The 15,914-nt window shown below is 39.4% G+C and overlaps 1 protein-coding gene across 1 annotated transcript in view; it reads right to left on the reverse strand.

Annotated features, from left to right (window-relative positions):
* LOC119838096 overlaps positions 1-15,914 on the reverse strand; it is a 36,025-nt gene that overhangs the window by 5,101 nt on the left and 15,010 nt on the right. Inside the window, exons 23-44 of the mRNA XM_038363907.1 lie at positions 15,775-15,879; positions 15,149-15,263; positions 14,440-14,603; positions 13,602-13,680; positions 13,073-13,252; positions 12,848-12,937; positions 12,254-12,355; positions 11,442-11,588; positions 10,904-11,046; positions 10,260-10,451; positions 9,729-9,833; positions 9,183-9,400; positions 8,361-8,460; positions 8,043-8,116; positions 7,303-7,501; positions 6,730-6,833; positions 4,146-4,299; positions 3,571-3,626; positions 2,601-2,757; positions 2,027-2,153; positions 1,335-1,444; positions 631-792 (exon numbers count right to left, since the gene is read on the reverse strand). Coding sequence (XP_038219835.1) covers positions 631-792; positions 1,335-1,444; positions 2,027-2,153; positions 2,601-2,757; positions 3,571-3,626; positions 4,146-4,299; positions 6,730-6,833; positions 7,303-7,501; positions 8,043-8,116; positions 8,361-8,460; positions 9,183-9,400; positions 9,729-9,833; positions 10,260-10,451; positions 10,904-11,046; positions 11,442-11,588; positions 12,254-12,355; positions 12,848-12,937; positions 13,073-13,252; positions 13,602-13,680; positions 14,440-14,603; positions 15,149-15,263; positions 15,775-15,879 — 2,883 coding nt within the window. The remainder of the gene's footprint in view (positions 1-630; positions 793-1,334; positions 1,445-2,026; positions 2,154-2,600; positions 2,758-3,570; positions 3,627-4,145; positions 4,300-6,729; positions 6,834-7,302; positions 7,502-8,042; positions 8,117-8,360; positions 8,461-9,182; positions 9,401-9,728; positions 9,834-10,259; positions 10,452-10,903; positions 11,047-11,441; positions 11,589-12,253; positions 12,356-12,847; positions 12,938-13,072; positions 13,253-13,601; positions 13,681-14,439; positions 14,604-15,148; positions 15,264-15,774; positions 15,880-15,914) is intronic.

The raw sequence follows: 15,914 nt of genomic DNA on the forward strand, positions 1-15,914 counted from the left end.
CCGTTTTCCTTGGTCCCGATTTCACTAATTCTTTTTTTGTTGTACTTGTTATTATTAGGAGAAGGTTCTTACGGAAAAAAATATTAAGAAAATCTCTCAGAGATATTGAAAAATGTACATTTAATTTTGCCATAGATTAGATAGGTCAGCTATACAAAATAAAGTAGTGCATTATTGCAACGCTAAGGCGGTACGAAGTTCGCCGGGTCAGCTAGTAGGTAATAAATAATCTACATCTTGGCGAATTTTATTTCCATAAGTTATAAATATACCCTTCGGTGGAACTGGATTTTAGAGCTTCAAGCATCATTTGCATGGGTGCTCCATTCATTGGAACTAGTGAACTAGGTATTATTGTTATTTTAAAAATCTAAAAAACCTAAGACGTTAACGTGGAGCTTCACATTTTATTTAAACCTGATAAGAGTTCTGTTTCGCTTCCTTCACGCCCGAGTATAAAAACTGCATGTGGTGGTACACTTTTCAGTTTTGTAATCTACAGCGACTTTTTTATAGACAACGAATAATAAGTACAAAAATTCATCACCACTAGACGATAAAGCCATTGACTCATATTTCTACCCCACTATCGCAAAGTCAGCGCCAACGACCATTTCAACACGTGCTCACCTGTTCTATATTCAAGATCTTCGAGTGCGGCCTAAAGTGCAGGTAGCTATCCTGGTACAGCTGGTCGCCGCTGTCCAGTATCTGATCGAGGGTGGAGGAGCACCAGCGGCACACGTCCTCCGCGCGCGACATCGCCACCGCCATCACCGCGCAGGCGAGCGCCTGCCGGTAGCACATTTGGGGGGTGCTTACTTATAAATGCTCTTTCTCAAGCTCCACCCGTTTGTTTGTATGAAACCGCCCGTTAGGATATGGAGTTTGATCCACTTCAATAGATTTAATGCACACTCTGTATGTGTGAAGTCCCGTGTATGTACTGGGGTATGGGGCAGATGATATGCATCTGTTTCACTGATCAATTTTCTTTATGGACAAGTAGGTGATCAGCCTTCTGTGTCCTGCCAGACCGAGACATTTTTTTATTTTGTGCGTCCCCACCGGGACTCGAACCCAGGACCCCTCGGGACTCGAACCCAGGACCCCTCGGTCTTACGCTCACGTGTTAACCACTGTACCAAGGAGGCGGTCAATCACTCTGTATGTATACTTATCAAATTATTAGATGAATTAATTTCTTTAAAAACATTCTGTATAAGAGCAAGTGAGACAATTTAGTCGATTCTATCATTAAAGCCTGTTCTTGCTATATATTTCTTTAGTCATTACAGCTCATATTATGAATTGTTTTTTCCCCTAACACCCACCTGATTGCCCCTAGACGCGTAGGGGAACTTCTTGCAGCTCATAGAGTGCTGAGCGGACAGGAACTGAGTGCCGTCATGGAGTACCAACCAGCCGCTGGTGTTCCTTTGGCCTGGGATATAAAAAATCCAAATGAAATAATATATCTGAATCTAATTGAAATAATATGTATAGAAATAATCAATCAATAAAGAAAATTTAAAGGGAAATTTTGCAGTTTTCAAAAAGTAGTGGTGGCTCAGTGGTGAGAACCTCGGACTACAAAAATCGATAAGTCGGGGTTCCAGACCGAGCGAGCGTGCAGGAAATAAATTGATTTTTCAATTTATCTGCACATGTGGATAACATCACCACTGCTTAAAACGGTGAAGGAAAACATCGTGAGGAAACCGGCATGTCCAAGAATCAAAAGTTTGACGACATGCGATATCTGCCAACCCGCACTTGGCCAGCGTGGTGGATTATGGCCTGAACCCTCATATGAGGCCTGTATCCCAGCAGTGGGAACGTGTATGGGCTGATGACGATGAGAGTTTTCAAAACTGATACTTTTTTCAGTAACTGCTTATTTATCAAACAAAATCATATGTCTCGAATTAATTAACCACCCTCTACAGATATACAGATATATCTCCATCCCTCTACATGGCGATGTCACAAAACCAAATGATGACACTTTTCCCCCTATCCTTACCCTTCAACTTCCCTTCTTCCTTGTCCCTCTTCTCCGAGGCTCGCTGCGCGTCCACACAAGTGGCGCTGCCCGGCGGATGTTTCCTATCCCTTTCGGATGCACGGCGCTTGCTGCCGTGCACATCCACCTATGGTACACGACCATACAGTTTAATGGATTATATGATATGCTGTGATGGTAATGAAGAAGTAAATTTTTTTCCCTACGAGCAATAATAACTGTTTTTAATATAAATCTAAACCGCCTATAAGTGCCAGACCATATTGACATGACTCGTGGGAGGCGACATCTGCTTCTGAGTATAAAAAAGAACCGCCAAAAAGAGATTAAGGTTCATAGGCTTTCTAAAACAAAACTTCGTTATAAACGCCGCCCTTAATACAAATAAATATATAACCTTAAAAAAATTTATTGCATTTTTTTTGCAATTGTTCAATTAATATTAGTTGCAGTTCTATTAATTTGTTACGGAGTTTTCTATCATCATCATCATCATCATCATCTCTATATATGTATATGATGATGTAACTTAAGATTGTGATTTTTTTAATTGGATCTCAATTCATGGCCTCACCTTACTAGTAGCCGGCACCAATCTGACACCAGGTGGCGCTCGAACCAGCGGGGGTTCGACTCCACCCAGCTTCTTAATCGGCTGCACAGTGACGGCCATCGCGTACAATTGAAAATCGTGCTTTGGCCTCTCGACCACTGGCACGTTTTGGAGGTAGCTAGAGATAATTTTGATTTAACGAACTATAATTTATTCACTTTGCAATGGTGGCTCAGTGGTGAGAACCTCGAACTTCAAATTGATAGGACGGGGTTCGAGACCGGGCGAGCATGCAGGAAATAAAATGATTTTTCAATTTATCTGCGACTGTAGATAACATCACCACTACTTAAAACGGTGAAGGAAAACATCGTGAGAATCGTGAAACCGGCATGTCCGAGAATCAAAAGTTCGACGACATGTGACATCTGCCAACCCGCACTTGGCCAGCTTGGTGGATTATGGTCTGAACCCTCATACGAGGCCTGTGTCCAAGCAGTGGGAACATATAAGGGCTATGATGATGAATTTATTCACTGACAAAGGTGATTATTAAAATTCCTTAATACTGTCACTTACACCTCTGTGAGATTTCTATCGTCGAGCCAAAACAGGCCTGGTTTCAGCCATGAGTTTGCACCACAAAATAATATATCCTAATTTGATGATTTTAAATTCTTTATTTTTACATACAAATGGATGCATTTGAAGAATTACAAAAATATATTATACTGTAACTATACTTGCAGACAATTAAAAAAATATAAAATTACTAGCTGCGCCCCGCAGATTCACCCGCGTAAGTCCGTATCCCGTAGGAATATCGAAATAAAATGTTGCCTATATGTTATTCCAGTTGTCCAGTTGTCTTCGTACCAAATTTAATTGCAATCGATTCTGCAGTTTTTGCGTGAAAGAGCAACAAACACACACACACACACACACATCCTTATAAACTTTCGCATTTATAATATTAGTAGGATTTACTTACGCAAAGGCCATTAACTTGGCTGATGTGAAAGTTAGAACGCAGGCGGCGCCATCGTCCTAAAGATATCGTGGAATTTTAATCAAATAGAATTTTAAATAAACAATGTCTTCTTACTATTTTATTGTCGTAATTTACTCAAAACATTTCAAATAATAGTTTCACGTTTTATTTAATGTCAACCGCAAAATTATCGTTTAAAATTCGACTAACATTATATTATGCAAACAAAAGTAAGTACCCATAAACACATTTCAAATATCACACAGTAGAATAACTACCATTTCAAATAAATACTGTCATTCAGGATACAAATTAACAACCACTCCATCCAACAACAACATCATCATCTAGGTAGCAATAAATAAATTACGTATTGACAATGTAAAATAAATTCTTTTTTACATAATATTTGCAATTGTGAAGTCTCTAACTACCAAGCCAGAGTAAAATTTGTATGTCTATATTATCTAAAAACAATATCATCTAGGCAACAATCCCATCATCCAACAACAATAATCCAAGCAAAAACAATACCAACTAGGCTACCAATTATATAACAACATCATCCAGATCACCTGAGCGTCCACCCTCAACCCAGTGGGGCCACACGCGTGGGGCTCCATCATGTAGTATGATGGAGCACCAGCTACTCGCCATACTGCGACCGCGTGGGGCACCGACCAGAGGATCCCGTGCGTGTGGGACTCGAAGAACCTCTCCAATGCACATCTAATGGTAGTAATGAATGGAAAATTCTTTATTGCGTAAAGAATAAAAAGATAAGCAGGCGTACAAAAAACTTAAATTAAATTCGCAAAGGGCGGCCTTATCGCTAGGTAGCGATCTCTACCAGGCAACCCTAACAATGAAGGAAAATAAAAATAAAAATGGGTAAGCAAAAATAAGGCAATAATGAAACTCGGAAGTTACGCCAGCGGAACCCTAACGCAACGCTGAGTCGACGGTTCGCACGGGAACGTATATTACTACTGTATGCAGCGAATTCCTTTGGCGCGACGTAATTTTAAGTTTTCATGTTAAATAAGTTTAGTATTATATTCATTACTTTTTAGCTCTTGCATCGTGCAAGACATATTGTAATCATTATGATTAAAGTATTTTTATAAGTAAAATTCGATATTACTTCGATTCGATACTTAATAATAATAATAACATATACATATTAAAAAATACAAACATAACATATACATATTTATAATATACATACATATATAAAGAGATAAACATAACTAAATAGACTTACATACATATATATACTTACATAGTAGGATATTATAGTTGCAGTAAGCAATAATTACGAGTGAGATAAATAATGATTTTTCAATAAATTTTTGAAGACGTTTAAATTTTGCGCTCGTCTTACATCTGTAGGGAGAGAGTTCCACAACTGAACCGCACGAACAGCAAATGAATTGTGGAAGAATTTTGATTTATGGGCCGGAATCAGGAGTAAAAGATTAGTCGAGGAGCGTAGGCAAGTAGAGTTCATAAATTGAAATTTCTCTCGAAGATAGCTTGGAGCTTTCGAATCAAACAACAAGCAGTACAGAAGATGAAGAATATGGGAATTTCGCCGAAGACGAATAGGGAGCCATTTCAGCCTCTTACGGAAGTCGGAAACATGATCATATTTTCTCAGCCCAAAGATAAATCGAATGCAGAATTTTGGAGTCTTTCAAGCCTAGATAGATAGATTGGGCCTCAGATAGATCAAGATAAATTATATCTGCATAGTCAAGGTGAGATAGGAGAAGGGAATGAGCGAGCTCTAGCTTTGTTGGAATGGGTAGAAGATTACGAAGTCGTCGCAAAGCTCCCGCAGAAGCAAACAGTTTCCTGCTTACATCCTTCAATTGATCATCCCACGACAATGTTCGATCGATATATATACCAAGATCCTTAACTTGCTTACGGAAAGGGAGTTGAGTGCCACACAAAAAAACTGAAGGAAGCTAAGCCTAGTCAACTTTCGCGATTAGCGAGGGACTACCAACAATGATGACTTGAGTTTTCAGAGGATTAACCTTCAAGCCGAACTGGTTGCTCCACATGGCGATGGAATTCAAGTCATTATTCATTCTTTGAATAGCGTTCGGTAACTCTGCTAAGGTTGACTGGATGTAGATCTGGACATCATTGGCATACATGTGGTAGAGAGAAGATAAGGATTTCGAGATAGTATTAATGAATATAGTAAAAAGGAGAGGAGACAAAACGCCACCTTGAGGTACACCGGCTTGAATATCACACCATGACGGGGAGACCTCATCGCTGTGAATCTTTTGCCGGCGTCCACATAAATAACTATGAAACCAGTCAATACTAGCTGGAGATATGTTAAGAGAACGAAGCAGACCCACAAGGATATCGAAATCAACGGAACTAAAAGCGTTACTAAAATCTAGCAACGTAAGTAAAGTGAGCTGCTTGTTGTCCATGCCAAATCTAATGTCATCTGCGATTTTGATGAGAGCAGTAGTCGTACCATGGCTGGGGCGAAAGCCAGACTGGAGAGAGGATTCAATAAGTTATTTTTGTTCAGGAATATGGCTAATTATAAATATAATCGATGGAACGCGGCCTTTATTTTTCTCATTTATAAAGCATTTCAATGCTATAAAACTAAAAATTAAATTTAACAAAGGCCGCGTTCCATCGATACAATATTGAATCATTGAAATAGTGTTTCGTATTGGTTGTGATGGTTCTTAATCATCTCAATAGATGGCGTGGGGTGCCCCTTAGGCACATGAAACCGAAAGAGTAGAAGAATTACTGTGTTTCGATTACTGTGGCAGGATCACGGGTGGCCGAGAGGCTAGGCGTTGCTACGGTTAGGCAAGAAACGCAGGTTCGAATCCTGCCTCGTGATCCAATTTTTTCTATTCTTTCAAAATTACTCATTTATAAAGCATTTCAATGCTATAAAACTAAAAATTAAATTTGAGATAATTTCTAACGTATATAATAAATAACACTTAGCAAAGTTTTTCCTAATTGGCTTCGCAACTACTCTGCAATAATACAATACTTATATAACTCATACGCCTCAAGATAAAATACCATCTTATTTTAAAATTCAATCAGTCAAGAATCATTTAAACACAAACAGATATTCAATAAAAATAAACACTTTACCTAACGGTCATCTCGGTGGGCTCCTTCTGCTCCAACTTGCCAGTGTACACTTGCTGCAAATCGTATCTCACGTAGTTGACACCAAGCACGAACCGCTTGAGTACCTGATTATTTATATTAGAAACGTAAATAAATACGAATCGTCAAATGTCGACTAATTCGAATATTTCTTTTCCTGTGTGAAGAAAAAATTGCTGTACTTTACTTAAGTTTGATATTATTTAGCTATATTCTACATTCCTTTTCCATCATCCCGTAATTTTCCCATACTTCTCTCTATTTTCACTTCTTAAAAAAACAATACACACTAGCATTACTGAGCTCTTTACCTGCAAATCAGCACCATTAACTACGCACGGTTTACGTCCAATTCTAAGGTCTAAAGAATGGTTTTAGAAGTTGCACTAAAGTATCTCTGTGTCCAGTAATATTTAAACACCACAACCCACAACCCATAACCCACAACCCACAACCCACAACCCACAACCCACAACCCACAACCCACAACCCACAACCCACAACCCACAGCCCACAACCCACAGCCCACAGCCCACAACCCACAACCCACATTACCTGTAGAGGCAGCAGCACATCCTCGCCCGGTCTAAACTCATAGCCCAGCGAGCCGAGCGAGGCGGTGAACAGCTGGCAGGCGACCGCCATTATCTCGTCGACGGTGCGCCGCGTCCAGAGGTGCGAGCGGCGGATGTGCGACATGCACGCGCTCACTATCGCGCCGCAAGCGGATTGTAAGAGGGCGTCGCGGGTGAATCTAAAAATAATCTAGTCATGGTGGTGCATGATAAACAATGAAAGTGCCCAATTTTTAGTTTTATAGCATTGAAATGCTTTTATAAATGGGAAATTTTCTTGAAAGAATAGAAAAAATTCGATCACGGGGCGGGATTCGAACCTGCGTTTCTTGCCCAACCGTAGCAACGCCTAGCCGAGAGGCGAATCCCGCCGCGTGATCGAATTTTTTCTATTCTTTCAAAAAAATTCTACATGAAAGTGTTGTTTTTTTTTAGTTCCGAGGAAATTTAAAATTCAAAAGAGAAACAATCATCACAATTGGAGAAGAAAACACAGTGATATAGCCTATATCCTTCTCCTAGCCCTTCCCAGTCCATTCCTTTTTTTCCATTCATCAATCCTTTCCTTATCCCTTAAGATAAATCTGGCATCCACCAGAAGCAAAATTCAAAATCTGCCCTTAGCTAAAACCGCATTCGGCTAGTGTGATTTATGAATCAAACGCGAACAATAATCATTGATGATAACGATGATGATGATATTGAATCAAAAATACTCACTTGACCAAGTCTGGTGGACGGGTTCCACGCAAAATGGTCCTCCCTCTAGCTGTTTCTACATATGCAGTCAAAACCTGGATATAGTACAAAATAACATATAATATGATCCATACACCTAAATAAATTGAAGAAAAAGAGAGAGTAAGTAAATTCTTAAATAGATAATGGTTATGGATAAACTTTAAATTGAAACTTTTGTTACCAGTATATCTCCTATGTGTTCTTAAATACATAATATTTGAAATAGTCGGAGACTAAGCAAACGGGTGATTTAAAAATAAACTAGGAGAAATACTTATAATTTCCAATCACACCCACCTTCCACTCGTAACCTTCATCAGGCACTGTCCCTTGCGGTGTAACTGGACCGGGGGCTTTGGACAACTCCCAGAACACTTTCACCGCTGATATAGAATACCTTGTAATAAAACAAGCATAAAATTATACGTCAACGCATATAAAAACAAAATCACACAAACTTTTTTTTTATGTCATAGCGGGCAGCTGAGCTGGTGGTTCGCCTGATGGTAAGCGATCACCGCGGCCCATAAACATTCGCAAAGGTAGTACCTCTGTGAATGCGCTGCCCGCTTTTATGGGGTAAGGGAAAAGGAAAGGATTAACGACTGGAAAGAAGGAATGGACTAGGACGGGTGGGGAAAAGGAAACGGGCCTCCGGCTCACTCACTCACCGTACGAAACACAGTGGCATGCCACTATTTCACGCCGGTTTTCTGTGGGGGTGTGGTACTTCCCCGGTGCGAGCTGGCTCAATTCGTGCCGAAGCGTGCTCGACTCCCACAATAATGTATTTATGATCATGGCAATAGCTCCAGATCTCTTCTGGAGCACGAACCATATAGCAAAAAAAACATACATGAAATTCTGCTGTTTTAATAATTTTGTTTGTAGCAAAAATAAATGTTGAAAAGGGTTAATAAAGAAGGTGCGCAAAGTGAACGTGGAGGAAGCGGTCGTGGAAAACTCATCCCACCCTCACCTCACTACAAAATTGTATACAAAATATACGGAAGATTTCACACACACTCAATGAATCTATACAATCAAACCATTCAAACAGACAACTGATATAAAAACGTTACCAAAAAAAAAAAACTAATAAATGCTTTGCTGACTCACTTATTAGATCCAGGCCTGGCCAGCTTGCCGATATTACTCGCAAACGTATCGGCGAGCAGCTCCACAGTGGAGTACGCGACGAGGCCACAGGCCCCGCCAGGTGAGACGAGACCCCGGGGCCCCACCGCGTGGGGCTCCCACAGGCAGTACGACTTGTCGTCGGCCGCGCGCCATATGGCAACACAGTAGTCTTTGCAGCAGAGTATACCGTGCTTGTTCTGAAGGCGATGTCACCATTTTATTGCTAACGCGCTTTTATTAGCCTTCACCTATACCTTTGTGTGAAATCGAAGCCTTTAGACGAGTCTAAAGGATTATACCAATTTAAACGGATTTAATTCGAACTTTATACAATTCAATCATTTATTGATCTTACATAATATACTCTGTTTATGAACAAGTCAGCTGAAGGCCTAGTGACCTAAGTAAAAATCATCTTTATAATTAATTTGTTCGTGTGTTTGTCTTGCTGTTAGTAGATTTGACTGGTTTCTTAATAATACACGAGTAATGCCGCGGACTTCCGCTATTAAAAACAATACTCACACTCTCAAAGAACCTATTGATCCCCTTCTTCAAACCAACCACTGGCCCAGTGTCTCCAGCTTTTATATCGCCGGTGACTGTGTCGCTCTCTACATCCATTTTTACCTATTCAAATAGATGTATAGGTCAATCTATAGGTTATTGACTAAGAAAATTTGAAAAGGTGGAAAATAACAATGAAAATTAAAACGGAAATGAAAATATATCAGTGGGTATTATTACATACTCTGTGTATGTGTTTGCTTACTCTTTCTCTAGCTTTTCTAATGTATTAAATCGAAAAAAAAAAAACAATTTTTATTACAATTGTGTTCTTTGCAAAAAATAACTTACTTTAGTCAAGTCTCATGACCTTAACTCCACTTAATGTGGTGACAACTAAATGCAGTTATCATTTAGCGTGGCAAATTAAGTTGAGCATTTTTATTTATGTTACAAAAAACAAACTGCTGTTAATATTGATGGGGTCGAAACAAAGACTTATCCTCTATTGATATGGATGCAAGCAGCCCATCCTAACCCAGGACTCACATTGAAAGTGGTGACATGGAAGTTGGGCACCAGCTCCGCTGGTCTGAGCTTCGGCGGGTTGCTCGCCCTCGGCAGGGACATGCTGTACAGCCGGTCCCCGTACTTCAGCAGGCTGTCCAACACGGCCGCCTTCCAGTATATATATGGCTCAATGTGTTCCACCACTATACCCATCGCCGCGTTGGCTACGTCCTGTTATTGTGTGTAGAATATTATATTACGCCATTGGGACCATCAAGAAAATCACTTTTAAAGTTAATGACGTCACTCAAAGGTCAGCAAAGCACTTGTGACACCACCAGAGTTGCAAGTGCGTTGCCGCATCAGGTGACCCACCTGATCGTTTTGTGGCGAATAAAGTCACTCCCAATTGACATTGTGTTAGTCAGTGACTTTTTTTTAACTAACTCTAACTAACTCACACCATTATACATCTCCAGTTGGTTTTCAACCAATTGACGTGGTTTTTTTTTTGTTTGATGGAAAATTGTTATCATTTGGTCCTGGTCCATTTATAACTCTGGAGTGGTACTTCCAGCTCAGGATCGTCTCTCAATGTTTTGCAGATTTTTTTGCATTCATTACATTTTTTTTTTTGTTTTCTTCATTTTAATTAATATCACCACAACACTTCCACACTTTACCTGATTATCTCGATTCGGCTGGTCCAAGAAATAATTCTCGTTCTGCGCAACCCGCCCGCGCACTGACGCCACCGCACGCCCGAGACGCGTAAAGTATTTGCCGATGGCCGCGTCCTCCAGTGGGTCAATTAGGACTTCGCCCTCTGGAAAAGGTCAAACTCAAATTCAAACATTTATCTATTCAATAAGACTTCTTACAGAAGCGCTTTTGAATCGTTGTAACACAGTTTCGACATTTACCACCGGTTCGGAAGGCGGTTTCTACAGAGAAGAGCCAGCAAGGAACTCTGTAGTTGTTTTTTTTTTTAAATCGTGGTCGTATGACCTTTACTAGGACAAAACTTTGGACCGATTTAGTCTATAATTGACCATGGCGCGTACGTTAAGAAAATATTCATAGTTATAATCACATCCTTTCCTTCTCCCTGGAGGGAGAGGGAGGAAGTTGGAACTCACCTTCCTCAGTGTTTTCTTTTGAGTACACTCACCAAAATAACTCAACAGTAGTATTATTCCTCTCCCTCTCCATCCCACTCACCTTCCTCATCAGCTCCCTCGTCCTCCCCCTTCGGTGCCGCCGGTTGCTTCCTCTCCTTCACCACGGAAGTCAATTCGTTGGTGATCTTCACCGGATATAGCTTGTACGGCGCAAGGCATTGCTTCTTGTCTAGACCTCCTTGTAATGCTGATGGAAACAATTTAGACTAAATAAAATAAAAAGTGAGAAAAATGCTTGGCAATAATGAAAATCTTGAAAGGAATTTTATGAAAATGGGATCTAAACGATCGGGATGTGGAGGCCTAAAACTGAAATTTGTCCCAATCTTCTGGAGACTGTTTAATTACATAAAAACTCCAATCAACTTTCAGCACGGATCAGACAAAAGTGAAAATAATGAATTCGTTGCAAATTAAAAACTATGTAATTAAGCAACTTATTTACGACAACCAATTTCCGGCAACAGCTTCACAAGGATCCTTGTGAAGCTGTTGCCGGAAAGGCTTATGGGCAGTGGTGATCACTCGCTAGTAGGCGAACCACTAGTACGTTTGCCTTTTTTTATAAAAAAAAATATAATAATAAAAATATATATGTAGTTCGACGTATGTGCTCATCTTCACAGAAGGCGTTACAGTTCTTAACACGGGGAACGGAACACGGGGACTTGTAGGTTAGTTTTTCTATGGCTACAAGTAATTTATTTTAATAAGCACCGCACTAGCGAAAATCCGGTTTGAACTACTATTCGTAGCAAGGTCTGCCAATTTTCTTTCTAAAATAGCAACGAACAAACGAACATGTCCATAATTATATGAAAACCTATTAAATAATATGACATCTAGACATACTGAGCTTGTCGATAAACTCCCCGGGACTTGCGAACACCATCAGAGCTGGACACGACTCCGGCGGCACAAACTCCGGCTCCGGCTCGGGTTTCTCTTCGCCCTCTGTTAATTAGGAAAGAAAGAAGATCGAAGGGAAATTAGCGGCAGAGTGGGTGATGCTAAAACAATTGTAAAACTTAATTTAACTTATCTCCATAGCATAGAAAAGATTTGAAAAAAACTATAATTTCAGCGCGTAGTTACTGAGATCCTGAACAAATTTTCAGTAAACAACGAAATTGGCCTATTGAAATTAGAATTAAATCACTATTATTCCAATCTAAGCCAAGCAAGCGTAAAAAAAATTAAATCTTTACAGAATTAAAACTATATAAAGAGAGATTTCTGAATGTATAGAAATTCAACAGTAAAAAACCGGCTTTAAAATTATAAAAACTTTTAAATTTCAGTATCATTATTATGTATCTAAAACATGATCTAAGGATCATAATTGATCATGTGAGGTTTCCATGTAACTGTAGATATTGTTCTATTGGGAATAATTTTACTCGATTGTAAAGACATAGTCTTTGGAGTATTAAAAATTTTTCAAACCTCCACCAGCTTCCTCTTCCTCTTCCTCAGCACCGCCGCCTCCTTCACCGGCCATCTCGTCTTTGATGCGCTGCAATCTTATCTCATCACCTGGTGATGTATTTTCATTGTCAACATTGTCATCATCAACATTATAATATAATTTATAATGATAGTGTGATATATGTTTTCTATTCTATTCATTACCATCTTTGCTACATTTAAAGTCCCACCCACCACACTCACCCTTAGTTATTCTCTGTCTGGTGAGCATCCCCTTGGTTAGGGTGGGAGCTGGGTCGAACGCCACCACCTTGCCACCAGCTCGCATCCACACACCCATCTGGTGGTAGTCACCGACGAGTAGTGATACGGACGTGGGTTTCGTTTCGTCGTACCACATTTTGAAGAGGGCGTCTTTTATTTCTGGATCAGGGAGGTAACTTTGATGATTTGTATGTATAGTGCATACACTCTCAACGTTTTCATTAAGCTTGTAAATATTGAACAAAATCGGTTTCTCGGTAAAGTAGAAAAAGCTAAATGATATTACATTTAGACATTTTTAAAGAGATATATTACTATTAGTTAGTGTTTGTAAAATATGCGTAGATAGTTTACAAACTTTCTCACTTTGAAAAAATAAAGAAACTTTCAATAAAAAAAAAAGACAGAAAAAAAGGTTAAACAAACATTAAATCCAACATCACTTCCTAGAAACAAAACTACGCTTATACCATAATATTGTCACAAACATAATTCGATAGAACATTACGTTTCATTGGCTCTTCCTTTTCTTCTTCTTCGAGTTCTTCCCCAGTCTCCTTCTCCGCAGCTTCCTCTTCACCGCCCTCCTATTTGAAACGTTTTAAATTAAAAACATCTCATTGAAAACGTCACAGCTGTCAATTAAACGTATCATCAATCACCATTTGCTAGATAGACTTTTTTTACAAGAGTCAGTCAAAACGAAGCTAACCGTTTTGATGAACATAAAGGATCTCTAAGCAGATTCATCGTTTTCAAATTTCGACACAGAGGTCATAGACATTGCTATTATATTTGACTTTAACTTATCTATATATATAAAAACTAACTGCGCCCCGCGGTTTCACCCGCGTAAGTCCGTATCCCGTAGGAATATCGGGATAAAAAGTTGCCTATATGTTATTCCAGTTGTCAAGCTGTCTGCTTACCAAATTTCATTGCAATCGGTTTAGTAGTTTTTGCGTGAAAGAGTAACAAACATCCATACATCCATACAAACTTTCGCATTTATAATATTAATAGGATGAAACCCGTTTTCCTTGGTCATGGCATCAGGCGTGAATGGCTGGACCGATTTCAATAATTCTTTTTTTGTTGTATTTGTTATTATTAGGAGAAGGTTCTTACGGAAAAAAATATCAAGAAAATCTCTCAGAAATATTGAAAAATGTACATTTAATTTTGCATATTTAAAAAAATGCTAGTAACAAATGTCAATGTCATTCACAGCCATAGATTATATTTATATAAGGAGTTGAAATAGGGAGATGAAAGCGATATAACCGAATACCACACGGGCGAAGCCGCGGGCGGAAAGCTAGTAAACGATAACATCGTCCAGATACCCCTTGCGGCTCATCGGGCAGACGCAACGGCAACCTGATGGCATCCCCGAGCTCGATAGAGAATGTGTTCGCGCCCATTTCGAACTTCTCGGTCAGGTCTTCCGGTAGGATCTCCTTTTTGCCAGTTTTCTTCACGTGATTGAGATAGTATTCGACGCCAGCATCTGTTTTTATATTAGATTCGCAGTTGGTACTTTAGAGTTAGATTTAAGATGGAAACTTTTAATCTGGAATAACATATCATCTGAAAACATATCACATGTCATACAGGCAAGTAAAAAACAAGAAAAAACTATTTGTTGATTGTGGGTATTTTAAATACAATAAATAATGAACGTTTAAAATCGTTAAATTAAATTTCTAAAAAAAAAACGAACAAAAACACATAAACGTCTCAAACAAACTGACTGGTTCTGACAATATCTCCAAGCCTCATTTTTTTCGATAATTTAATGGTAATATAGTAATATAATGTAACCTATTTGAAAACACCACTTTCTGATGGTTAATTCACTTCACGACAATCATGATTCTAGCACTGTTTCACAAATAATCAACCCAACACCCACACAAACTCACTCGCACTCTCACTCGCACACTCTCACTCACACATACACTCGCACACACACTCGCACACACTCACTCGCACACCCACACTCGTAGACACACACTCACACACTCACACACCCACACTCGCACACACACTCACCGAGGAAATTGTACATATGGTCCTGGTGCATATGCGGCGGCGGCACCGACTCAGTGGCCGCGGCGAAAGCGGCCGCCGCCGGCAGCGCCAGCGTACGACCGGCCATGTCTTCTTCCTTGGATTGGTGAAAGGGGAACAACCAATTTGAATTATGTTCATTTATTTGGTACTGTTTAAAACGAATTGAGAAAAGCTAATGGTTACAGAAACCTGTTAATAATTAGATATGAGAATACATCTTTTAGAATGTGTAAATAATTTTGATTCTTTCTTTGTGGAACGATCTCTTGGTGCGTAAATGGTCTAACGTGTTGGATCTCTTGAGGTTATAAGTTGATTTTCCAAGGAGAAGGGAAAGCCCAAGGGAGAGGACTCCATTAAACGGGAAATATGTAAGACATAAATATAATAATGTAATTAATTCATACTAGCATACGCTGTTAACATTCTTTATTTATTACTAGCTTTCCAATCGTGAAATAATATCATCATCGAATCTTCTATCGCCAGACACAAAAACCATAGTATAAAATCATTCCGTTGCGACGTGAAGAAAAAAAAACAAACAAATAAACCAATACAATCTTTCACATCTATTAATTTTAGCAAGGAGATAATGTATTCACCCCAATTCCAGCCTTCTCAGCCAACTTCCCAAGAGCAGTGTTCTCACCGCGCGGACCCATCATGATAGCCGCTGTACCCTTTGAAATCCACTCGAACGCCTTACTCTGTAAACATACAAATAAATTTAAATAATAATGGC

Source organism: Zerene cesonia, unplaced genomic scaffold (genome assembly GCF_012273895.1).
Source record: "Zerene cesonia ecotype Mississippi unplaced genomic scaffold, Zerene_cesonia_1.1 Zces_u001, whole genome shotgun sequence".
Taxonomy (NCBI): domain Eukaryota; kingdom Metazoa; phylum Arthropoda; class Insecta; order Lepidoptera; family Pieridae; genus Zerene; species Zerene cesonia.